At 42.8% G+C, this 25,947-nt stretch overlaps 1 protein-coding gene and 1 pseudogene across 3 annotated transcripts in view; both read right to left on the bottom strand.

Moving 5' to 3' along the window:
* Nucleotides 1-25,947, bottom strand: part of TRPC4AP (transient receptor potential cation channel subfamily C member 4 associated protein) — an 86,128-nt gene that overhangs the window by 49,961 nt on the left and 10,220 nt on the right. For both annotated transcript variants that reach the window (XM_079783994.1, XM_079783993.1), the window contains exons 2-3: nucleotides 10,600-10,728; nucleotides 3,328-3,444 (exon numbers count right to left, since the gene is read on the bottom strand). In XM_079783994.1, coding sequence (XP_079640120.1) covers nucleotides 3,328-3,444; nucleotides 10,600-10,728 — 246 coding nt within the window. The remainder of the gene's footprint in view (nucleotides 1-3,327; nucleotides 3,445-10,599; nucleotides 10,729-25,947) is intronic.
* Nucleotides 3,973-6,814, bottom strand: LOC307106696 (large ribosomal subunit protein uL6-like; annotated as a pseudogene). The gene has a single exon. The product of its transcript is annotated as a large ribosomal subunit protein uL6-like (transcript).

A 25,947-nucleotide genomic window follows, 5' to 3' on the forward strand; every position in this document is an offset into this window, starting at 1 on the left:
GGGGCGAAATTGGACTGTCTGGTATCGGGACAGGAACGCGAGGGACAGGAACGCGAGGGCGGCTTACTCTTAGAGGTGCTTGCAGCGATCATTGTTCCTGCATGGGGGGGGTAGGGGGGGAGGGCGCAGGACACAGAGAATAGGGGACTTCTCCAGTTCAGGGCAGCCATTGCTGTTTGCTCTGCCCTGGTGATTCCCAGAGACCCAGTCCCACCCAATTTACAACCACACCCAATCTGTGTGCATCAGCTTTTGCATATGAATGGCCTGTCCTTTCATCTAAAACCGTGGTCGGCATACTACGGCTCGCGAGCCACATGCGGCACTTTTGCCACTTGAGTGTGGCTCTTCCACAAAATACCATGGCCTGGGCGAGTTTATTTTGAAGAAGTGCGTTAGAAGAAGTTTAAGTTTAAAAAATTTGGCTCTCAAAAGAAATTTTAATCGTTGTACTGTTGATATTTGGCTCTGTTGACTAATGAGTTTGCCGACCACTGGCCTAAAACAAACTGCAGCTGGGTCAGAGAGGCCCAAGGATTCCAAAAGAAGGCCCATTGCCTGGCAGCAGCAGCAGCAGCAGCAGCAGCAGCAGCAGCAGCAGCAGCCGCCTTGCTTCACAGCTGCGCCTCGTCTGGGCACTTCCAAACCCCATACAAAGAGGAGGAATCTGCAGTTGTCTCTGTAGCTCCTGCTGGGTGGCCCCAGACAGTGGCTGACCTTGTACCTCCTTGGAGATCCGAGAGCCAGTGTACCCAGTGGTCAGAGTGGGACCATCCAGATTACAACTCTTCACATCCATAAGTGACACACTCACGGGGCAGACTCGCCCTAGCCAGTTTGGCTTAGTAGATAGAGCATCAGTCTGCAAACTGAAAGGTTCCAGGTTCAATTCTGGTCAAGGGCACATGCTTGGGTTGTGGGCTCAATCCCCAGTGGGGGACTTGCAGGAGGCAGCTGATCCATGATTCTCTCTCATCATGGATGTTTCTCTCTCTCTCTCTCCCTTCCTTCTTCTCTGAAATCAATAAAAATACATTAAAAAAAAGGGGGGGGGCAGACTCAGTGAGCACCAAAGCCCTACTGAAGCAAGTCCTGCCCCATAAGAGTGTCTCCTGCGCAACAGATCTTCCAGTGTAGACACAGCTGATCCTCACAGACAATTGGCCTGGAGGTCAATTCCTCCCAGTGATACCAAAAGCAATCAAGGGTTAACTACAATAAGACTGTGCAAACAGCTCACAAAGGGGTGCACCAAAAGCGTCTATCTCAGGTGACTGGGGAGGCTGATCCACTGGGGCCTATAGGACACAAGGCCACTCTTTCAATTCAAGGAGACTTAGCAGCTACCTAGTACATAGAAACAAACCAGAGAAGCAGCCAAAATGTGGAGACAAAGAAACAAGCCACAAATGAAAGAAATGGATGAAAGTAAAATACTGGATTTATGTTCAAAACCACGGTTATAAGGTTACTCAAGAATCTTCTAGAAACCTCTGAGAAATATAGTGAGACCCTCAAGGATATGAAAAAGGACCAATCAGAAATTAAGCATACACTGACTGAAATAAAGAATAATATACAGAGATCTAACAGCAGACTAGAAGATCGTAAGAATCAAGTCAAAGATTTGAAATATGAAGAAGCAAAAAATACCCAACCAGAAAAGCAAAAAGCAAAAACAATCCAAAAATATGAAGATAGTGTAAGGAGCCTCTGGGACAACTTCAAGCATACCAACATCCGAATTATGGGGGTGCCAGAAGAAGAGAGAGAGCAAGGTATTGAAAACCTATTTGAAGAAATAATGACAGAAAACTTCCCCTACCTGGTGAAAGAAATAGACTTACAAGTCCAGGAAGCGTAAAGAACCCCAAACAAGAGGAATCTAAGGAGGACCACACAAGACACATCATAATTAAAATGCCAAGGGCAAAAGACAAAGAGAGAATCTTAAAAGCAGCAAGAGAAAAACAGTTAGTTACCTACAAGGGAGTAACCACACGACTATCAGCTGATTTCTCAATAGAAACTATGCAGGCCAGGAGGGAGTGGCAAGAAATATACAAAGTGATGAACAGCAAGAACCTACAACCAAGACTACTCTACCGAGCAAAGCTATCATTCAGAATTGAAGGTCAGATAAAGAGCTTCACAGACAAGAAAAAACTAAAGGAGTTCATCACCACCAAGCCAGTATTATATGAAATGCTGAAAGGTATTCTCTAAGAAGAGGAAGAAAAAGGTAAAGATAAAAATTATGAACAATAAAGTGACAACAAATACATATCTATCAACAAGTGAATCTAAAAATCAAGTGAATAAAAAATCTGATGAACAGAATAAACTGGTGAATATAATAGAATCAGGGGCATAGAAAGGGAGTAGACTGACAATTCTCGGGGGGAAGGGTGTGTGGGCGGTGTGGGAAGAGATTGGATAAAAATCTTACACCTATGGACGAGGACAGTGGGGGATGGGGGTAAGGGCATGGGGTGGGGTGGGAACTGGGTGGAGGGGAGCTATGGGGGGAAAAAAGAGGAACAACTGTAATAATCTGAACAATAAAGATTTATTCAAAAAATAAAAATAAAAGACATAGATGCTTTGATCCCAAAGGTATATATTCACATGTACACAGAAGTATGTACAAAAACTTTTACTTCAATCTTGTTTGTAATAGGAAAGGTGTGAGAAAACTCTAAATGCCTATCAATTGAGGCCTGGGTAAATAAATTATGGTACAATTATACCAGGGAATACTACAGAGCTGTTTAAAATAATGAGGCAGGTTTACACGTATTCAAATGAAACTATCCCCTAGCTAAAGAATGACATGGAAAAAGCAAGATACAAAGCAATACACCTGTATATATCACATGTCACCTCTATATGGGGATATGGGGAGAAAATAAACCTAAGATGGGGGAAGTGGGGTTATTTACACACACACACACACACACACACACACACACACACACACACACACAAAACATCTCTGGAAGGACATAGAAGAAACTGGTAATCAGAGCTGCCTCTGAAGAGAGGATACTGGGGAAGTGGGGAAGTACAAGACATACCTCTTTAACTTGGTGCTTTCCAAAAAAAAAAAAAAAAAAGGTGGCTACATTATCAATTCAAATATATAAATTATTCTAAAATAAAAGCTATGCTGCTTCCAAACAGGTGAGTGCTAATGAGCTTTTAAAGATTAAAATTCTCAAATGTTTGCTATATATTCTGAAATGTTTCCTGACTCCCATTTAAGAGTTAACTTCTCAAACCATTAAGCAGTAGTAATCATAGTAGAAATAATAAATGACTACTTACATCAACACCTCCAAACAAGTCAAAAATATATGTATTTGGATAAGTGGTTTCTTGGGTTAGCTTCCTCTCTTCAGTAACAAATGCCATAGCCTCCATGGAGAGAAGAGGAGAAATTTCCTAAGTTTAAAAAAAGTATGCAGAGAGACATTCAGTTTTTGTATCTAATACAACCAGACACCAAAGCATCAGTTTGCATTTTAATCCCAACTTAAATCCCCATGAGATAGCCCCCAATGAACCCCACTTCCTCATATTCAGACCCCCTACAGAATCCTCTCCCATACTGCATCTGGGCTGGTATGACTAACTTCAACAAATAGAATGTGGCAGAAGTGACACTAGGCAATTCTGGCCTAATTATTAAGAAAGACTGGCAAAGTTGGCTTTTGCTATCTTGGAACCCAATCACCATGCATGCTGTGAGAAGTCCAACATAGGCACCTAGAGAGGCCATGAGGAGGAGAACTGAGGCTAAGGACTGATATCCTTAGCTGATCTCCAGCTGACAGCACCAACCTACCAGCTATGTGAGTGAAGCCACTCTGGACCTTCCAGATGACTCAATACCCAACCCAACACCACACGAAGCAAAAGAACCACTCAATCAAACCATTATGCAGTAGTAATAGTAGTAGAAATAATAAACAACTACTTACATCAACACCTCCAAACAAGTAAAAAAATGTATGTATTTGAATAAGTGGTTTCTTGGGTAAGTTTCCTTACCCAAAAAAAATTGTTACAGATATATAGTGATTATTATCTCAAGCTACTAAGTTTTAGGGTGGCTGGTTCTGCAGCAATAGATAACCAAAACATTGCTCAAGTATCACCTCTTCAGGAAGTCTTCTCTGATTCCCTTCAGCAGAAGCATTCTGATGCACCTCTGAACCCCCAAAGAAATCTGTAATTCATTGTGGCATTTAGCACTTTTACTTCGTACCTCTTTACAAACGTATGTTACTTCTTCCCTAGATTAAATATTCCTCGAAGACAAGACAAACAGATTCCTCTTTGTATTCTCCCTAGCAGGTATTCAATACAGTCAATACAGTGTAGAGGTTCTCAAATTTGGAGGGGCCAAAGAATCCTTTGTTCATATGGAACAGAGGTAATAGAAAAAAATAATAATCTTACAGAAAAGTTGATATAACAAAAGTTGTAATAATAGTAATAATAGCTAATTTATTTAGTGCTTGAGTCTAAGCACTTCATGTATTACCTCTTTTAATCCTCACAATCCTGTGTAGGATAATAGTAACTTATCCCAAAATTTTACAGATAAGGAAGCTGAGGCATGAAGAAGTTGTCAATGTCACACAGTGGTAGAGCCAGGATTTAAGTGTAGGAAATCTGGCTCCAGAGTCTGTGCTTGTAAAGCATAACTATTTTGGGTGAAAGAGTAGGAAGAATCCAGAACCTGTGAGGGAAAATGGACCACAATAGGCAAGAGCAAACATTGTATGCTCAAACACTGGTGAGCTTCTTAAAATTCAGACTACTGGATCCCACCTGCAGAGTTGTAATGGGTCTGAGGGGGGCCTGAGAATGTGCATTTATAACAAGTTCCCAAGTGATGCTGATGCTGCTGGTCCAAGCACCACACATCAAGAAAAAGCAGAACTCACTCTTACAGATCACCTGTCATATGCCAGGCACTGCGCTTTTACATCTTAGTTCATTTAATCCTTAAAATAATTGAATGAAGTAAGTATACTTTTACTCATTTTATATGCAAAAAAACAATATCACAAAATTGCCTATGGTCACATAATTAGTTAGTGACTGAACCACTTTTTCTGGATCTTATTTTTCTCAGCCATAAAACCAGGAAGTACTTCCTGCTGGCAACCTAGTACAGTGGAAGCTGGTCTTTGGATAAGATAAATCTCGGCTAATCATACAGTAGCCACAAGGTTTTGGGCAGGTTATTGTCGAGTCTTGTTTCTTTTCAACTGAAAAAGAGAATATAAAAAACATCTGGATTTTTTCTACCCAGCAGCTTTATCTCTTCTTCAGGTAACAACTGCATTTCCTTAGAGGAAATGCCCCTCCCCACTTTCCACATAGTTCTGCTAAGGTTGTCAACAAGCAACTCAGTCCCAGCCCCTAGCCAATAGTCTCTCATTCCCCTTACCTGAGTGGCTAACCCATGTTATAGAAATGTCACCCAAGACCTATGATTACACGGAAGAACTTGAGGTCACACACAGATGTCAAGACAAGAAATGTACAGCCTCCATAGACACAAACAATGAGGTGGGTAAGGCCCTGAGGTGGGGGGCGAGGGTGGGATGGAGGGGGTCAATGGGGGAAAAAAGGGGACATACATAATACTTTCAAAAATAAAGAATTATAAAAAAAGAAATGGACAGCCTAACTGTTGAGCTCCTGAATTCACACCTGTGCTTGTCAATTATGTAAGACAATAAAGGATCTTTTTTTTTTCCCTAATCTGAGTGAGTTACCGTCACCTAGAATCAAAATATTCTAGACTAATACAAAGAAAACACCACTCATCTCACAAAGTTACCATAAGAATTAAATATGCCTGGTACACAGTAAATTTCAAATAAGCATTTGCTGGATGAAGAAAGAAAAGATGATCACACAGCAAGCACTCACTATTAATTTCCCTCATTCTACTTCTTTTTCCTCCTCCTTCATATTTCAAATTTTGCAGGAATAGAGTGAAATTAATATATAACTCTTTACAAAGTGTTTTTAAACAAGTGTAAAAGACTATAATTATTTCTACCCTAGTCAGACTATGAGAAGATCAAAAATACAAAACATTTCTTTTATTCCCCATCAAATTAATACACGACTTTTACTGCATCTTTAAAACGTCTTACATAAGTGTAAGGAACCATCCAGCATTTTGTTTCTGTAGTTGAAAAACTTAGATCTTATTCATCAGCCTGGTGAACTATTCTTTTTTCAGAAACATAGATATCATCCAAATTTTTCCTGATATCCTTGTTTTTTAACTGTTTTGGCTTGCTGAATCAAAGCAGCTGAATTTGATACAAGTTCAAGGTCATTTCCTTCAAGAATTAACTCATCTTTCTGGGCTTGAGATATTGAACAAGCAGCACCTGACCTCATCCGAACCCTGTGGATGTATTTCTTGCCCAAGAAATTTCTGATTTCAACAAGAGAACCATTCTCCTGAATAATGACATTGATGGGGAAGTGAGCACACACACAGCCTTCATCGTGTAAGGGAAGCCCAGTGTAACACCCATGATCATGTCCTAACTGCAGATGGTATAAACAGTAACCAGTTCCTTTCTATTTCCCCACCACTTATCAACCTGTAGCCTCTTTTTCTTTCCAAGGAGATTTGAGTTCTACATCAATGTGATGGAAGTCCCTTAGCAGGGTGCCTCTGGGGTCCTTCACAATAATTGTGTGTCCCTTCAGAGCAATGTCCATATTTTCTGAAATGTCGACTGTAATTGCTCATAATGGTCTTCATTCTCACAGTGGATTCAGCTCAAAACATCTCTTATTATTTTTTAAAATATTTTATTGATTTTTACAGAGAAGAAGGGAGAGGAATAGAGAGTTAGAAACATCGATGAGAGAGAAACATCGATCAGCTGCCTCCTGCACAACCCCTACTGGGGATGTGCCCGCAACCAAGGTACATGCCCTTGACTGGAATTGAACCTGGGACCCTTGAGTCCGCAGGCCGATGCTCTATCCACTGAGCCAAACCTGTTAGGGCAAAACATCTCTTCTTAAAGGTAAAGATTAAGCTTATTCTGGAGCCTGTTATATTTTAGAATGACTTATCCTATCTAATAAAAGAGTAATATGCAAATTAACCATCACTCCGCTACAACCTCAAGCCACGCCCACCAGCCAATCAGGAGCACATATGCAAATTAACCCAAGATGGCTATGGCCATGGAGAGAGCAGGAGGGAAGCTTGGGTTTCCCCGGCAATGGAGGAAGCCAAGCTGTCCGCATACTCTGGCTGGCCTAGGCCTCCGCTTATGGCTACAAAGTTTCAATTATAGAAGATAAATAAATCCCAACAGAAATGGCTGCTGCCATGGAGCGAGCAGAAGGCTTGGCTCTGCTCCAGGCTACAAAGTTTCAATAGTAGAAGATAAATAAATCCCAGATACCAGGGCCTCCGCTTGGGTCGCCGGGGGGCATGGCAGGCCTGCAAACCACCAGAGGCCTCTCGCCCAGGCCGCCCCACGCCCCAAGGGAACCCCACCCTGATCCGGGACACCCTTCAGGGCAAACCAGCTGGCCCCTACCCATGCACCAGGCCTCTATCCTATCTAATAAAAGAATAATATGCAAAGTGACCATCACTCCAACACACAAGATGGCTGCCCCTATGTGGTCAAAGATCCTGTCCCCATGTGGACACAAGATGGCCACCACAAGATGGCCAGCAGGGGAGGGCAGTTGGGAGGGACCAGGCCTGCAAGGGAGGGCAGTTGTGGGCGATCAGGCCAGCAGGGGAGGGCAGTTGGGAGGGACCAGGCTTGCAAGGGAGGGCAGTTGGGGGCGATCAAGCCTGCAGAGGAGGGCAGTTAGGGATGACCAGGCCAGCAGAGGAGGGAAGTTGGGGGTGACCAGGCCTGCAGGGAAGGGCAGTTGTAGGGGACCCAGGCCTGCAGGGGAGAGCAGTTGGGGGGACCAGGCCTGCAGGGGAGGGCAGTTAGGGGTGACCAGGCCTGCAGGGGAGGGCAGTTAGGGGCAAACAGGCTGGCAGGGAAGCAGTTAGGCATCAATTAGGCTGGTAGGGGAGTAGTTAGGGGGTGATCAGGCTGGCAGGCAGAAGTGGTTAGGGGCAATCAGGAAGGCAGGCAGGCAAGCAGTTTGGAGCCAGCGGTCCTATCCTAAACGGGCAGTTGGACATCCTTCGAGAGGTCACAGATTGGAGAGGATGCAGGCTGGGCTGAGGGACACCCCACCCCCAGCACGAATTTCATGCACCGGGCCTCTAGTCCTACCTAATAATAGACAAATACGCAAATTGACCATACCTCCGACACGCCCGCAAGCCACGCCCACCATCCAATCAGAGCGAGTATGCAAATTAGCCCAAACCAAGATGGCTACAGCCACAGAGAGCAAGGTTTCCTAGGTAACAGAGGAAGCCAAGCTTTCGCATGCCCTTGCCAGGCCTAAGCCTCCACTCAAGCTACAAAGTTTCAATTATAGAAAGTAAACAAATTCAAACAAATGGCGGCAGGATGGAGCTTGAGAGAGCAGGCCAGGGTTGCCGCCAGCAACAGGGGAAGCAAAGCTTTCCGAACACCCTGGCCGGGCCCACCCGCTTAAGGCAACAAAGTTTCAATTATAACCCCAACAGAAATGGCTGCCGGCCTCGGAGGGAGCCCCAGGCTTGGCTCCACTCCAGGCTACAAAGTTTCAATTGTAGAAGGAAAATAAATTCCAGATACCAGGGCCTCCGCTTGGGTTGCCAGGGGGCGTGGCCAGCCTGCAAACCACCACAGGCCCCTCGCTCAGGCCGCCCCACGCCCCAAGGGAACCCCCACCTGATCCGGGACACCCTTCAGGGCAAACCAGCTGGCCCCCACCCCTGTACCAGGCCTCTATCCTATCTAATAAAAGAGTACTATGCAGATTGATTATCACTGCAACACACAACATAACTGCCCCCATGTGGTAAAGATCCTGCCCCCATGTGGACACAAGATGGCCACCACAAGATGGCCAACAGGAGAGGGCAGTTGGGAGGCACCCGGCCTGCAAGGGAGGGCAGTTGAGAAGGACCAGGCCTGCAAGGGAGGGCAGTTGAAGGTGACTAACCCTGCAGGAGAGGGCAGTTAGGGGTGACCAGGCCGGCAGAGGAGGGAAGTTGGGGGCAAACAGGCTGGCAGCAGAGTGGTTAGGGGGTGATCAGGCTGGCAGGCAGAAGTGGTTAGGGGCAATCAGGAAGGCAGGCAGGCAAGCAGTTGGGAGCCAGCAGTCCTGGATTGTGAGAGGGATGTCCGACTGCCCTTTTAGGCCCGATCCCACCGGGGTCCCATACTGGAGAAGGTACAGGCTGGGCTGAGGGACAACCCCACTCTGTGTATGAATTTCATGCACCGGGCCTCTAGTATGATATAAAATCAAAACTTCACCTCTGAAGAACAATGTATCATTAAGTTTCATTATGACCAAATGTAATTTGCATGGGTTTTAACTGCAGCTAAAGCTGGTGCTCTAAATTCAAATTTGGACCCACCCTCCTCATCCCACCAAGCTAAAGTTTAGATATAGTAACCCCAGACCTCTAAATCAGAAACTCAGAGAATGGGATGCACCACTCTGTTTTAACAAGCCTTCCAGGTGATTCTAACACATACTTTTACTTAAGTTTGAGAATGGCCTTACCATAGCTCTCTGCATTCTTTCCATCTCTCTCCCAACCACCAAGCCCAGTCCCTTCAATCTTCTTATGTTAGTCACTAGAGGCCCAGTGCACAAATTTGTGCACCAGTGGGGTCCTTTGGCCTGGCCTGTGGAATTGGGCCGAAACCGGCTCTCCGACATCCCAAGGGGTCCCGGATTGCGCAAGGGTGAAGGCCAGGCCAAGGGACCCCACCAGTGCACGATTGGGGCTGGGAGGGACACAGGAGGTAGGCCAGCCAGGGAGGAACTGCGGGAGGACTCCAGGGCGTGTCCGGCCCATCTTGCTCAGCCCTGATAGGCCAGACCCCAGCAGCAAGCTAACCTATTGGTTGGAGCATCTGCCCCCTGGTGGTCAGTGCATGTCATAGCGATTGATTGATGGGTCGACTGTCTGCCTCCTGGTGGTTAGTGCACATCATAGCAAGCGGTTGAGCGGCCTTATCATATCGTTAGCATATTACAGTTTAATTGGTTAAATGGACAACTGGACAACCAGACACTTAGCATATTAGGCTTTTATTATATAGGATAATTGTCAATAACCACAAGGCCACTTCCATGAAATGTGGGATCTTTTAAATGCTATTCAAAAAGAATGCCATCTCAATCCCAGGGCACAGTGTTGACCTCCCAAATTAAGCAAGCACTGACACAAAGTCCAGAAGGACATCCACAGGGAACTCACTGGTGATTATCCTTTGGTGTTGGGGGTTTTATTTTCTTCTTTGCACTTTTTCTGAACTTCCCAAATTTTCTACAGCTTACATAATAAAAACAGAAAAATTTTAAAAGTAGACTGAGAGATTTTTTAAAAAAAGCAGACATCTTGTGTCACTTGGATGCCCTAAATGAAGCCCCTTCAAGACCCAAAAGAATTACCTTGAGGATGTTTTGACACTCAACGAAGTCACTGTGGAGGTGGCTGGTTGCATACAGCTTAAGGAGCAACTGAGGAATTCCACTCCATTTGGACTGTTTGTCCCTCTCCGACAAAAATGTCTCAGTGAACTGTGAGTCAAAAAAAAAGAGAAACATTTTACTGGTGAGGAAAGAACTACAGTTGACCTTGAACAACATGGGTTTGGACTGTGTGGGTCCAGCTATATGTGAATTTTTTCAGTAAATATACAGTCGGCCCTCTGTATACCCAGGTTTTGCATCCCAGATTCAACCATCCTGGGATTGAAAATAGTATCGTATTTTCAAACTGTCTGGGAGTCCACAGATGTGGAGGGGCGACCATATGCACTGCTCCTCTGACATTTTATAAAAGGGACTTGAGTATCTGCTTGTTATCTGCTGGGATCCTGGAACCAATCCCCGATAGATACTAAGGGACAACTGCATTAGCATACAGGGCAAAGAAGAGCAACTGTCTCCCCAACCTCTTTCTAGAAACCTTCAAAAGCTCCTTAGTAGCCTGTAAGTTAAAAGTTAACTCTTGCCTTGTGATACAACACCCTTCATATTCTATCACCTACTTTCCTTTCTAGCCTCATCTCTTTCCCAATGCAAACTCTAGAGTCCAAATACATACATTCTTTCTCTTTGCCCCTCTGCACAGGTTCTTCCCCTAAAATGCCCTCTCCTTGTCTTTTCTACCTGGGAGCTTCTTCTCCATCTTCAAAATGCAAACCTAATAGCCAGAAAATTTCTTTGATTGGCCTTTGCCTCTCTTTTCTAAAAGAGTAGGTGCCCTTCTGTTGGGCCCTTATCGAACATTTATCCTACTGTATCATAATTAATAGTTCATGTGTTCACCTCCTCCTGTAAACTACAAACTCCTTTAGGGTAGGTACCAAGCTGTTGTTTGTCGTGCATACCTTCTCTCTAAGAATGCCAGGCACTAGTTTAATGATAGGTACATTAATCAATTATGGCACATTTCCACTAACACTAGTGGGACAAACCACTATCAGGGGCCAGATGTGAATTATTTTCATGTCCACCTGTCCCTCAATCAGGTAAAAGCTCCTGGTAAATGTTATTATAGGACATGCAAGTCTTCAATAATGTCTTAGTCTATCCTGATACATGTTGGTCCTAATACCTAGACAAGTACCATTATCCTTCCTGAGCACGTTTTAACTGTAAAAATAAGATAATACTGGGGTAATGGGAGGTAATGTTCGTGAGAGTAACTTGTATTAGGATAAACCATAGGAAATTACCATTTCTGTAGGTAAAAAAAATGATAGAATATTAGGAATTTAATATCATTCTAAAGCTCACATCAATGCAAATCCAAAAACAACGGGAAAACCACCTTTCCTTTCCTTGAAAGGAAAACAAGAAACACACACTATGACTTTATGGAACTTAACAAAAACAGTGCTTACAAATTTATAGCTGTAAACATTTATATTTTTAAAAGAGGTGATCTCAAATCACTTATTCAAACTTCCACCAAAAGAAAGTAGAAAAAAAGGAGTGAACCAAACACAAACCAAGCACAAGGAAATAAAAAATATTATTGTAAATTAAATGAGAGAGAACAGAAAAATAATAGAGAAAAATCAACAAAATCAAAAGCTGCTTCTTTGAAAAAGAGTGAAAACTTTACTTACACTGACCAACTTACACGAACTCAAATTACTAAATTCAGGAATGAAAGATTAAATATTACTAGCAACCGTACCAAAATAAAGTTTATACTAGTAAGTGAATACCAGGAACAACCATATGGCAACAAATTATAAAACTTCTGTGAAATAAACAAGTTCTTAGGAAGATGCAAACAAAAGAAACTGACTCAAGAAAAACACACACACAACATCTGATGGCTCCACAAAAGATCAAGTTAGCAATTTAATAAAAAAGAAAGAAAACCACCCACAAAGAACAGCTCAAATCGAGATGCTTCTATTAAATACAAAGGAATACCTCCAAACTCATTCTGAGGCCAGTATTACTCTGATACCAAAAATCAGACAAAGAAGGACATCACACAAAAACTATAGACTAGTATCTCTTATGAGAATAGACATAAAACACCCCCCAAAAATATTAGTAAAGCAAATCCAGCAACATATAAAAAGAATTATACACCAAGACCAAGCAAGTATTCCAGGAATGGAAAGTTGGTTCAACGTACAATCAATGTAATCAATCTGATAAAGATTATTTACCAAAAATCCACAGCTATCATCATAATTAATGGTGAAAGCCTGAATGTTTTCCCACTAAGATCAGGAAAAAGACAAGGATGCTAACTCTCATCACATCTATTTAACATTGTACTAGAAATTCTAGTCGGAGCAATTAGACAAGAAAAAGAAATAAAAGCATCCAGATTGCAAAGGGAAAAAAGCAAAACTGTATTTTCAGATGACATGATCTTGTATATAAAATACAGAGTGGGGCAAAAGTAGGATTATAGTTGTTCATATGCAAAATACAATAATCCTATATAATCCTATGTAATAAGAGAGGAATATGCTAATTATCTGTTACTAACCATGTAACAACCAGATCACGGATGTGCAGGAGGGTGGGGCAGCGAATTACAAGTGGGCAGCGAAAAGCTACAGGAAGGGGCAGGGCAGCAAGCTATGAGGGGGGGAAAGGGGAAGGGGGGGAGCTACAAGAGGGTGGGGCAGCAGTCAGAGAGCTATAGGAGGGCGGCAGAGAGCTACTGGCACACAGATTTGTGCGCAAGGCTACTAGTTAAATAATACCAGAATATACTCTGTGTTTCGTGTACGCACAGCTGTAAATCTACTTTCGTCCCATCCTGTATATTAAGGAACACACACAAACTATTAAAGCTAATAAGTTCAGCAAGATTGCAGGAAACAAAATCAATATACAAAAATCAGGTGAATTTCTATACACTTACAATGAACAACCCAGAAACAAAATTAAGAAAACAATTCCATTTATAATAGCATCAAACAGAACAAAATACTCAGGAGTAATTTTAACAAAAGGAATACAAGACTTGTACAATGAAATTCTAAGACATCAGAAATTTAAAAATATCTAAATAAATAGAAAGACATCAATGTTCATGAATTGGAAGATTTAATATTGCTAACATGCAATACTTCCCATACTGATTCAATGTAGTTCCTATCAAAATCCAAGTTGGCTCCACAGCGGAAATTGACCAACTAATCCTAAAATTCATATGGAAATGTAAGGGATTCAAGATAGCCAAAATAATCTTGAAAAAGAAGAATGAAATTGAAAAAAAAAAAATCACACTTCCCGATTTTTAAATTTATTACAAGTCTATAATAAGACCGTGACTGGCCCAAGGGTAGACATTTATTTTTATTTTTATTTTTTTAAAATATATTTTATTGATTTTTTACAGAGAGGAAGAGAGAGGGATAGAGAGTTAGAAACATCGATGAGAGAGAAACATCGATCAGCTGCCTCAGTAGGGGGTGTGCCCGCAACCAAGGTACAAGCCCTTGACCGGAATCGAACCTGGGACCCTTGAGTCCACAGGCCGACGCTCTATCCACTGAGCCAAACCGGCTTCGGCAAGGGTAGACATTTAGATCAATGTAATAGGACTGAAACTCTAAAAATAAACACTTAACATTTATGGCCACCTGACTTATGGCCACTTGACAATAGTATCAAGACAATTCTTCACATCATATTAAAAAATGAACTCAAGCCGAAACCGGTTTGGCTCAGTGGATAGAGCATCAGTCTGCAGACTCAGGGGTCCCGGGTTTGATTCCGGTCAGGGGTATGTACATTGGTTGCGGGCACATCCCCGGTAGGGGGTGTGCAGGAGGCAGCTGGTCGATGTTTCTCTCTCATCGATGTTTCTAGCTCTCTATCCCTTTCCCTTTCAATCCCTCTCCCTTCCTCTCTGTAAAAAATCAATAAAAATATATTTTTTAAAAAAATGAACTCAAAATCAAGGACCTAAATGTAAGGGCTAAAACTGCATGAATAAAACATAGGTATACATTTCATGACCTGAGATTAAGCAATGATTTCATAGATATGACACCTAAAACATATGCAGCCAAAGGAAAAAAAATAAACTGAATTTTTTTAATATTAAAAAAGTTTGTGCTTTAAAGGACACTACCAAGAAAGTGAAAAGACAATCCACAGAATGGGAGAAAACATTTGTAAATCACATAAGGGCCTGATAGGGGTCTAATATCGAGACAATATAAAGAATTCTTACAATTTAATAATAAAGACAACCAAATTAAAAAATAAACAATAGGCTAAAAATAAAAAAACAACAATACTAAAGAATTCCTTTGACAGGCTCATCTGTAGACTGGACATGGCCAAGGAAAGAATATCTTCAAGATAAAAACTTCCCAAACTTAAATACAAAGAGGGGGAAAATAATGGGAAAAAATACCAATATATGTATAATTGGAATACCAGAAAAAATATATTTAAAATAAAGATGGCTAAGCTTTATTGTGTTTTGTGTGAGATCCATCACAGAATAAAATCTTTTGACCTCCAAAAGCAAGTACACAGCTTTATCTCCCCAGATCCTCCATGTCAAAACTGTGTGCTATCTTGGGGTTGTCTTTCTGGATATGAAGTTTTACCATAGATCTGCTGTGATGATCTTTAACATAAAATCTTTTGTAAGCCAAGCAACCATGGTAACCGCTGCTACCAATCAAAAGTATTCAGGCAATCAGGCTCCACTGTACATGAAAATAATGACAAATTCTACATGTAAAAAATTGTTTTCTTGTCATTATTGATGTAAATAATCAACAAAAATGTGACAAAAGATAAAATGATATGGAGCCAATGGTAATTTAATTATTTTCTCTTCAGACAATAGATCTTATAATAGAAGAAAAACTTCACTCATTAGTGATATGACTGTACAACACTGAATTGTTCTCTTCAGATATAATTAAAAAACCAAGATGACTCTAAATGACTTTGGTCCAGCCCTGGCCTGCTTGGCTCAGTGGATAGAGCGTCAGCCTGCGGACTGAGGGGTCCCGGGTTCGATTTCAGCCAAGGGCACATGCCTGGGTTACGGGCTCGATCCCCAGTGGGGGGTGTGCAGGAGGCAGCCAGTCAATGATTCTCTCTCATCATTGATGTTTCTGTCTCTCTCTCCTTCTCCCTTTCTCTCTGAAATCAATAAAGAAATATATTTTAAATGACTTTGGTCCAGTGTCCAAACTCGTCAGTAGTGAGAAAACAATGGAAAAACATGCATTCCTTCTCCTTTCTTCTCCAAGAAAATAAATGAATCCAGAACAATGCCCAGAATCATAACTAATTAACTCAGACATGCCATTTCTGGAGTATATAAATGAAATACCATACATACTCCTCTGAACTACAGCTGTATCTTAATAGAACACAATAGGAAACTAAGCTGTGTAAAAGATTCTGAGGGCTTGGGAGGATACTGATTGGTAGAGAACCAAACAAACCCATTGCCAAGTCAGTAAGATGTTCAGATTTCCAATAAAGATCCCATAAACAACTACCTCAAGTACACTGACAGTCAACTGCCAAAACAACAGCTTCTCTGTTTTCCAAAGCAGTATCTATATACAATCCAGAAACAAACTGTAAAAGATGTTGTACATCTGAATAACAACAGTTGCAAAGTTATTTTTGGTTGGAAAAGACTATACCCCTACTTTTAATTAGAGTGGAATTTTGATCAGGGAAAAAATCCTATTGTGAGCACTTCTAATGCTCCTATATGGACATGTGCAAAAATGCTATGAGCTGCAAACAGAAGATTCTGATAAATAAAATTGACACTTCAGCCCTAGCCGGTTTGGCTCAGTGGATAGAGCACTGTGGCCTGTGGACTAAAGGATCCCGGGTTCAATTCTAGTCAAGGGCACATGTTCCACCTCCAGCAGGGGGCATGCAGGAGGCAGACAATCAATGATTCTCTCTCATCATTGATGTTTCTATCTCTCTCCTTCTCCCTTTCTCTCTCTGAAATCAATAAAAATATATTAAAACAAAACAAAAATTTTGATACAAGTGAAAAAAAAAAAGGCTGAGAATTTTCCAAAAGTAGTAACACCAAACCACAGATCTAGAAAATTCAGGAAACACTAAGCAGGATAAATAGTTACACTACACATATCATATCCAAACTTCAGAAAACAAGAGAGAAAAATCTCGAAAGAATCCAGATGGTAAATTTGATATTTTACCAAAATCCTATATAATAAAACCCTAATATGCAAATTGACCGAATGGCGGAACGACTGGTTGCTATGATGCACACGGACCACCAGGAGACCTCAATGCGGAAGCTGCTCCCTGGTGGTCAGTGCGCTCCTACAGGGGAAGCACCGCACAGCCAGAAGCCGGGCTCTTGCTGCTCCTTAGCACTGTCTCCCGCCTCTGCTGCAGGCAGGCAGGAAGGAGCGAGGGGTCCCGGACTGCGAGAGGGTGCAGGTGGGCTGAGGGACCACCCCGGGTGCATGAAGTTTTGTGCACTGAGCCTCTAGTTTTTAATAAAAGGAAATATAAGAGGGGTCATCATTACTGATCCCTTAGACATGAAAAGGATAATAAGGAATACTATGAAAAACTATGCCTACAAATTTGATTACCTAGATCAGCAATTTTCAACCTTTTTCATCTCATGGCACACACAAACTAATTACTAAAATTCTGTGGCACACCAAAAAATATATATTTTAAAAATATGTAAATATATATAGTTTTTGCAGATCTGACAAAAAAATAGGTATAATTTTGATTCATTCACACTGGACAGCAATTGTGTTGGCTGCTCTCATTTTTTAAATTTGACAATTTAAGGGAAAAGAAGTCAATGCGCCTGACTAAATAGTCAAGTATTGTATGTTTTGAAAATTCTTGCAGCACACTGGTTGAAAATCACTGACTAGATTAAGCAGACTATTCCTTAAAGACACAAACTATTAAAACTCACATAAAGAGAAATAGTTATGTTGATAAACCTATGTCTATTAAAACTATTGGTAAATAATTTAAAGAATGGTAAAGTCTCTGAATATATATTTTTCCAAAGTAGATATATAGATGGGCAATAAGCACAGGAAAAGATGCTCAACATCACTAGTCATCAGGAAAATCAAATCCAAAATGAGATACCACTTTATACCTACTAGAATGGCTATAATTAAAAAGACAGATAATAACAAGTGTTGACAAGGGTGTGGAGAAATTGGAATCCTCATTAATTACTGGTGAGAATGTAAAATGGTACAGCCACTTTGGAAAAAGAGTTTGGCAGTTTGTAAAAAAAGTTAAATATAGAATTACCATATTGAGCCAAAAGAAATGAAAACAGATATCCATGAAAAATCCTGTACACAAATATTCACAGCAGCATTATTCATAATAACCCAAAAGTGGGAGAAAAACAAGTCTACCAACTGATGGATTTAAAAAATAAAATACACATATATAATGGAACATTATCCTATCGAATAAAGAGGGAATATGCTAATTGACTGTCCCACCCTCACAAAGATGGCGGCACCCACAGCCAATAAGGCGGGAATATGCTAATTGACTGCCACGCCCTCAAAGATGGCGGCGCCCACAGCCACAAGATGGCGGCGCCCAGTCCCCTCAGCCTTGCCGGGGTGGCAGGCACAAGGCACGGTCGGACCCGCCCCCAGGTGGGTCTGGCCGCTCTGCGCACCTGCCTCCAGAGTCCCCCAGTCCCCTCAGCCCCCCAGCCGCCCAGTGCTGGCCCAAGGCACAGGCAAGCCTCGGATGTCGGCTGCCCAGCTGCCCAGGGCAGGCCCGAGGTGCAGGCAAGCCTCGGATGGCAGCTGCCCAGCCAACGCCTGAGGCACAGGCAAGCCTCGGATGGCAGCAGCCCAACAGACGCCTGAGGCGCAGGCAAGCCTCGGATGGCAGCAGCCCAACAGACGCCTGAGGCGCAGGCAAGCCTCGGATGTCGGCTGCACAGCTGCCCAGGGCTGCCCAAGGCTCAGTTAATCAGGGCCGGCTAAGGCTTGCGCTGCCGGCAGTGGCAGCAGCAGAGATGTGATGGGGGCGTCGCCTTCCCCTGATCGCTGGGTTGCCTCCTGCCCCTGAGAGCTCCCGGACTGTGAGAGGGGACAGGCCAGGCTGAGGGACCGGGCCTCTAGTCTATCCTATCTAATAAAAGAGTAATATGCAAATTAACCATCACTCCGCTACACCCACCTTCCAGTCAGGAGCAAGTATGCAAATTAACCCAACCAAGATGGCTGCAGCCACAGAGAGAGGAGGAGGGAGGCTTGGGTTTCCCCGGCAATGGAGGAAGCCAAGCTTTCCGCACACCCTGGCCGGCCCAGGCCTCCGCTTAAGGCTACAAAGTTTCAATTATAGAAAATAAATAAATCCCAACAGAAATGGCTGTGGCCACGGAGCCTTGGCTCCGCTCCAGGCTACAAAGTTTCAATTGTAGAAGATAAATAAACCCCAGATACCAGGGCCTCCACTTGGGTTGCAGGGGGGCGTGGCTGGCCTGCGAACCACCACAGGCCCCTCACCCAGGCCGCCCTACGCCGCAAGGGAACCCCCACCCTGATCCGGACACCCTTCAGGGAAAACCAGCTGGCCCCCACTCATGCACCAGGCCTCTATCCTATCTAACAAGAGTATTATGCAGATTGATCGTCACTGCAACACACAAGATGGCTGCCCCCATGTGGTCAAAGATCCTGCCACCATGTGGACACAAGATAGCCACAAGATGGCCAGCAGGGGAGGGCAGTTGGGAGGGACCAGGCCTGCAAGGGAGGGCAGTTGCAGACGATCAGGCCAGCAGGCGAGGGCAGTTGGGAGGGACCAGGCCTGCAAGGGAGGGCAGTTGGGGGCGATCAAGCCTTCAGGGGAGGGCAGTTAGGGGTGACCAGGCTGGCAGAGGAAGGAAGTTGGGGGCAAACAGGCTGGCAGGGGAGCAGTTAGACATCAATCAGGCTGGCATGGGAGTGGTTAGGGGGTGATCAGGCTGGCAGGCAGAAGCAGTTATGGGCACTCAGGAAGGCAGGCAGGCGAACAGTTGGGAGCCAGCAGTCCTGGACTGTGAGAGGGATGTCCCAGGTTGGAGAGGGTGCAGGCTGGGCTGAGGGACACCCCCCCCCGTGCACGAATTTTGTACACCGGGCCTCTAGTATATATATAAAAGGCTAATATGCTAAGTGTCTGATCAGATAATGACAACACATAGCAATGCCCAGCTTCCTCTCCCTAGTGACTAGCCTCTTTGCAGTTTCTTCAGCCCAGGAACACGAATTGCTTTATAGCCAGGTGGAAACATTTCACACTGTACCCAAATGTCTGTGAAGCATTTTCCTGTGCCTCATCTCATTTGATCCTCACAGAAGTCCTGGTGTAGGCAGATAGACTCGATGGAATCCTATTTTCTTTTCATAAGTCAGAAAATGGAGATTTAGAAAGCCTAGAAACTTGACCCGACTGAAAGGAAGTAAGAAATGGTGTACCATGAAAATGACTTCAGGTTTTCTCACTGCGCAGAATATAGTCAAACACTGCTGCAGTTAAATATTTTACCCTTTGTTCTCCCTGTGTGATCTACAATAATGGTCTGCTTGGTGTTGATATTTACTGCTGTGTTGCTGACAATTACCTGAAAGAGAAGTTGGGGTGCTTCACGGGGCTGGAAAAAGTTTAGCTAATTCAGAAGGCAGGTCTAATTAAGCAAGTTTATTCTATATCTATAAAAGGCCAAGTTGACTGACGCATGCATGATACATATAAAGCTCTCACTGGTGCCAACTGCACACGTGTGTTTTGATCTGTCACTGTCGATCATGAATTTGGTTGACACGTCTATTATAGAGAAAGGGCAAATAGTGATATTAAAATATTAGTATTTCTTCTAATTAAGTTCCTTTCAATGTGCACGAATTCATGCACAGGGCCACTAGTCTTTTATAAAAGCTGAAAGTAAAAGAATGAGAAACAATATACAATGTAAACACACACCAAAAGAAAGATGGTATGAGTGTTTTAAAATCAGCATAAAAGACTTAAGGCAAAAAGCATTACCAAAGATAGCGATACTTCATTTTTAAAATATATATATACTTGTATTGACTTGAGAAAGAGAGAGGAAGGGAGAGGAAGAGAGAGGGAAACATCAATATGAAAGAAAACATCGATCTGCTGCCTCCCGCATGCACCCAGACGGGGATCCAACCCGCAAACTCGGGCATGGGCCCCAACCAGGAATCGAACCAGCAACCTATCAGTGCATAGGGTGACGCTCAACCAACTGAGCCATATGGGCCAGGGCTAGAGATACTTATAAGAACAAAAAGTCAACCAAGACAATGTAGCAGTTCTAAAGTTCAATGTACCTAATAAATAGCTTCAGCAGGAAAAAAGAAGGACTACCCTTTGAGACAGCATGGAGGGACCTGGAGAGTTATTGTGCTAAATGAAATAAGCCAGTCATGCCCTAGTCGGTTTGGCTCAGTGGATAGAGGGTCAGCCTGCAGACTAAAGGGCCCCAGGTTTGATTTCTTGGCCAAAATGCTCAGGTTGTGGGTTCGATCCCCCACAGTGGGGAGCATGCAGGAGGCAGCCGATCAGTGATACTCTCTCATCATTGATGTTTCTATCTCTCTATCGCCCTTCCTCTCTGAAATCAATAAAAAAATATTTTTTTAAAAAAGAAATAAGCCAGTCAGAAAAGACAAGTATCACATGATCTCACTCATATATGGAATCTAATGAATAAAATAAACTGATGAATAAAGTAGATCAGAGACATAGAAGCATGGAATAGACTGTCAAATCTCAGAGGGAAGGTGGGGGTGGGTGGGAAGAGATCAACCAAAGAACTTGTATGGCCCTAACCAGGTTGGCTCAGAGTATAGAGCGCCAGCCTGCGTACTGAAGGGTCCCAGGTTCGATTCCAGTCAAGGGTATGTACCTTGGTTGCGGGCACATTCCCAGTAGGGGGTGTGCAGGAGGCAGCTGATCGATGTTTCTAACTCTCTATCCCTCTGCCTTCCTCTCTGTAAAAAATCAATAAAATATATATTTTAAAAAAAAGAACTTATATGAATATATACATAACCCATGGACACAGACAATGTGGGTGAAGATCTGGGCCGAGGGTGGGGGGAGGCAGGGCGGGCTGGAAGGGGTCAATGGGGGGAAAAAGAGGACATATGTAATACTTTCAACAATAAAGATTTAAAAACAAAAAAAAAAACAAAAATTGACAGAGCTAAAAAGAAAAATAGGCAAATCTACAATCATAGTGGGAGATTTTTATAATTTTAGAAATTGATATATGAAGATACAAAAGTAGTAAGGATATTAAAGATAAACAAAATTGACAATGTACAGCACTACACCTAATAACTGCTCTCTATACTTATTTTCAAGTATACAGAGAGCATTTACAAAACAACCAGTTACTAAGCCACAGAACAAATGCCAACACATTTAAATAAGAATCAAAATACAGACTATGTTCTCTGACTGCTGTACAATTAACCTAAAATCTGCAATAGAAAGATAAACTATAAAACCAAAATGCATGGGTCAAAGAAGATGAAATCTGAAAATATTCTGAAATAAATGATAGTGAAAAATACTATATATCAAAACTTGTGGGTTGCAACTAAAGCCATCACTGGTGGCCAGCATAAACCTGATTCCAAAACTTGTTCAAAGGAAAATTATAGGCCATTTCAATCATGAACATAGAAAAAAACAAACAAACTCCTAATAAAAAAATATTTAGATCAAATTCAGCAATCTAGCCCTGACCAGTGTGGCTCAATAGATTGGGCATATTCCTGTGCACTGAAGGTGCCGGTTTGATTCCCGGTCAGGGCACATGCCAAGGTTGCAGGCTCAATCTCCAGTAGAGGGTGTGCAGGAGGCAGCTGATTGATGTTTTGTTCTCACATCAATGTTTCTCTCTCTTTTCTCTCTCCCTCTTCCTGTCTTTCTCTCTCACCCAAAATCAATAAAAAAAACTCTTAGGAGAAACCAAGATGGGGGCATAGGTAAACACATGAACTTGCCGCCTCACACAACAACTTCAAAACTACCACTAAAAGCCGAAACCAGTTTGGCTCAGTGGATAGAGCGTCGGCCTGCGGACTGAAAGGTCCCAGGTTCGATTCCGGACAAGGGCATGTACATTGGTTGCGGGCACATCCCCAGGAGGGGGTGTGCAGGAGGCAGCTGGTCGATGTTTCTCTCTCATGGATGTTTCTAGCTCTCTATCCCTCTCCCTTCCTCTCTGTAAAAAATTAATAAAATATATTAAAAAAAAAACAAACTACCACTAAAAGACAAAACAGACATCATCCAGAACCACAGGAAGACTGGCTGAGTGGAAATTCTACAACTAGAAGGAAAGAGAAAAGCACACTGAGACTCAGAGGAGCTGCGGAAGGCAGAGGTACAGAGGCACGCGCGGAGAGGGCTGGCAACTGATTACGCGGCTGGCTTTTTCAAGCCGGAGGGAGACACAAGCTCCTGACTGCTCTGAACTCCAGTTCCGGGTGAGACTCTGGGGACCCAGACTCATACGGGGAGAAACTGGACTGTCTGGAAGCAGGCAGAACTCGAGAGCGGCTTTCTCTCAGAGGTGCTTGCAGCGATTACCGCGGGACACTGAGACCCGGGGGCCTCTTAGGGCAGGGCTGACGGGAAGCCATTGCTGTTTGCTCTGCCCTGAAACTTCGCCCCATCCAAGCTGTGCACAGAGGCTTTTGCATATGAATGGCCTGGTCCTTTGAATTCTAAACTCACCTATCAAACTGCAGCTGAGTCAGAGAGACCCAGAACATCCAAAAGAAGGCCTAAGGCCCCACAGCAGCTTGCATTGCTTCACAGCTGGGCCTCATCTGGGCACCTCCAAAACCCAAACAAAGAAGAGGAATCTGCAGATCTCTCCATAGCTCCTGCTGGGTGGCCTCAGGCAGAGGCTAAATTAGCACCTCCTTGGAGATCCAAGAGCCAGTGTACCCAGTGGTCAGAGTGGGACCATCCAGATTACAGCTCCTCAGATCCATAAGGGACACACTCAGGGGGAAGACTCAGTGAGCACCAAAGCCCCACTGAAGCAAGTCTTGCCTCATAAGGGTGTCTCCAGCATAGAAGTTCTCCCATCGTAGACACAGCTGATCCTCACAGCCAATTAGCCTGAAGGTCAATTCCTCCCAGTGATACCAACAACAGTCAAGGCTTAACTACAACAAGACTATGCACACAGCCCACAAAGGGGTGCACCAAGAGTGTCCACCTCAGGTAACTGGGGAGGTTGAGCCACTGGGCCCTATAGGACACCTACCACACAAAGCCATTCTATCAACTCAGGGAAGCAGCCAAAATGCAGAGACAAACAGGTCACAAATGAAAGAAATGGAGAAAAGCAAACGACTGGATATAGAGATCAAAACCACGGTTATAAGGTTTTTTCAAGAATTTTCTAGAAAAGGCCGATAAATTTAGTGAGACCCTTGAGGATATGAAAAAGGACCAACTAGAAATTAAGCATACACTGCCTGAAATAAAAAATAATATACAGAGATCCAACAGCAGACTAAAGGATCGCAAGAATCAAGTCAAAGATTTGAAATACAAAGGAGCAAAAAACACCCAACCGGAAAAGCAAAAAGAACCCAAAAATATGAAGATAGTGTAAGGAGTCTCTGGGACAACTTCAAGCGTACCAGCATCCTAATTATGGGGGTGCCAGAAGAAGAGAGAGAGCAAGATACTGAAAACATATTTGAAGAAATAATGACAGTAAACTTCCCCTACCTGGTGAAAGAAATAGACTTACAAGTCCAGGAAGTGCAGAGAACCCCAAACAAAAGGAATCCAAAGAGGACCACACCAAGACACATCATAATTAAAATGCCAAGAGCAAAAGACAAAGAGAGAATATTAAAAGCAGCAGGAGAAAAACAGTTAGTTACCTACAAGGGAACACCCATACGATTGTCAGCTGATTTCTCAACAGAAACTATGCAAGCCAGACGGGACTGGCAAGAAATATTCAAAGTGATGAATAGCAAGAACCTACAACCAAGATTACTCTACCCAGCAAAGCTATCATTCAGAATTGAAGGTCAGATAAAGAGCTTCACAGATAAGAAAAAGCTAAAGGAATTCATCACCACCAAACCAGTATTATATGAAATGCTAAAAGGTATTCTTTAAGAAGAGGAAGAAGAAGAAAAAGTTAAAGATAAAATTTATGAACAACAAATACATATCTATCAATAAGTGAGTCTAAAAATTAAATGAATAAAATATCTGATGAACAGAATAATCTGGTGAATATAATAGAATCAGGGGCATAGAAAGGGAGTGGACTGACAATCCTCGGGGGGAAAGGGGTGTGGGGGATGCGGGAAGAGACTGGACAAAAATCATACACCTATGGATGAGGACAGTGGGGGCAGGGGTAAGGGCATGGGTGGGGTGGGGTGGGAACCGGGTGGAGGGGAGCTATGGGGGGGAAAAAAGAGGAACAACTGTAATAATCTGAACAATAAAGATTAAGATTACCGAAAGAAAAAAAAAACAACAACAACACAAAAAACCCCTTAAACCCTGGCCTGTGTGCTCATTGGTTAGAGGGTCGGCCAGCGCACTGAAGGACTGCAGGTTCCCAGTCATAGGCAGGGTTCCTGGGTTGCAGGTTCAATCCCTGGCCCTGGTTGGGGCAAATGTAAGAGGCAACCAATCAACAATGTGTCTCTCTCACATCAATGTTTCTGTTTCTCTCTCTCCCTATCTCCCTCCCTTCCTCTCTTCCTCCCTTCCTCCCTCCATTTTTCCCTTTCACTGTCTCTAAAAATCAATGGAAAAAATATCCTTGGGTAAAGATTAACAACAAATCTTAAAAAAAAAATTAGCAATCTATAAAAAGGTTGAAAATTTGTATCAGAAATTCAGATTTGATTTAATATTTGAAAATTTTACTCAATTTAATTCATCACATTAATAACAAAGGAAAACAATTATGTGAATATCTCAATTGGTGCAGAAAAGCATTTTAATAAAATTCAACATTCATTTATAATAAACTCATAAACTCAGAAAAGAAGTGAACTAATAACAGTATCTACCGAAAACCTTCAGGAAACTTCATACTTAATGGTAAAATGCTTGAGGCTTTCCCTCTTAGATCAGGAATATACCATTTCAATTCACTGCACAGGCAGCACAGTTAGGCAAGAAAAAGAAATCAAAGATGTAAGATTGGAAAGGATAAAATAAAAACTTCATTTGCAGATG

The sequence above is a fragment of the Cnephaeus nilssonii genome (genome assembly GCF_951640355.1).
Source record: "Cnephaeus nilssonii genome assembly, chromosome: 11".
Classification (NCBI taxonomy): Eukaryota; Metazoa; Chordata; class Mammalia; order Chiroptera; family Vespertilionidae; genus Cnephaeus; species Cnephaeus nilssonii.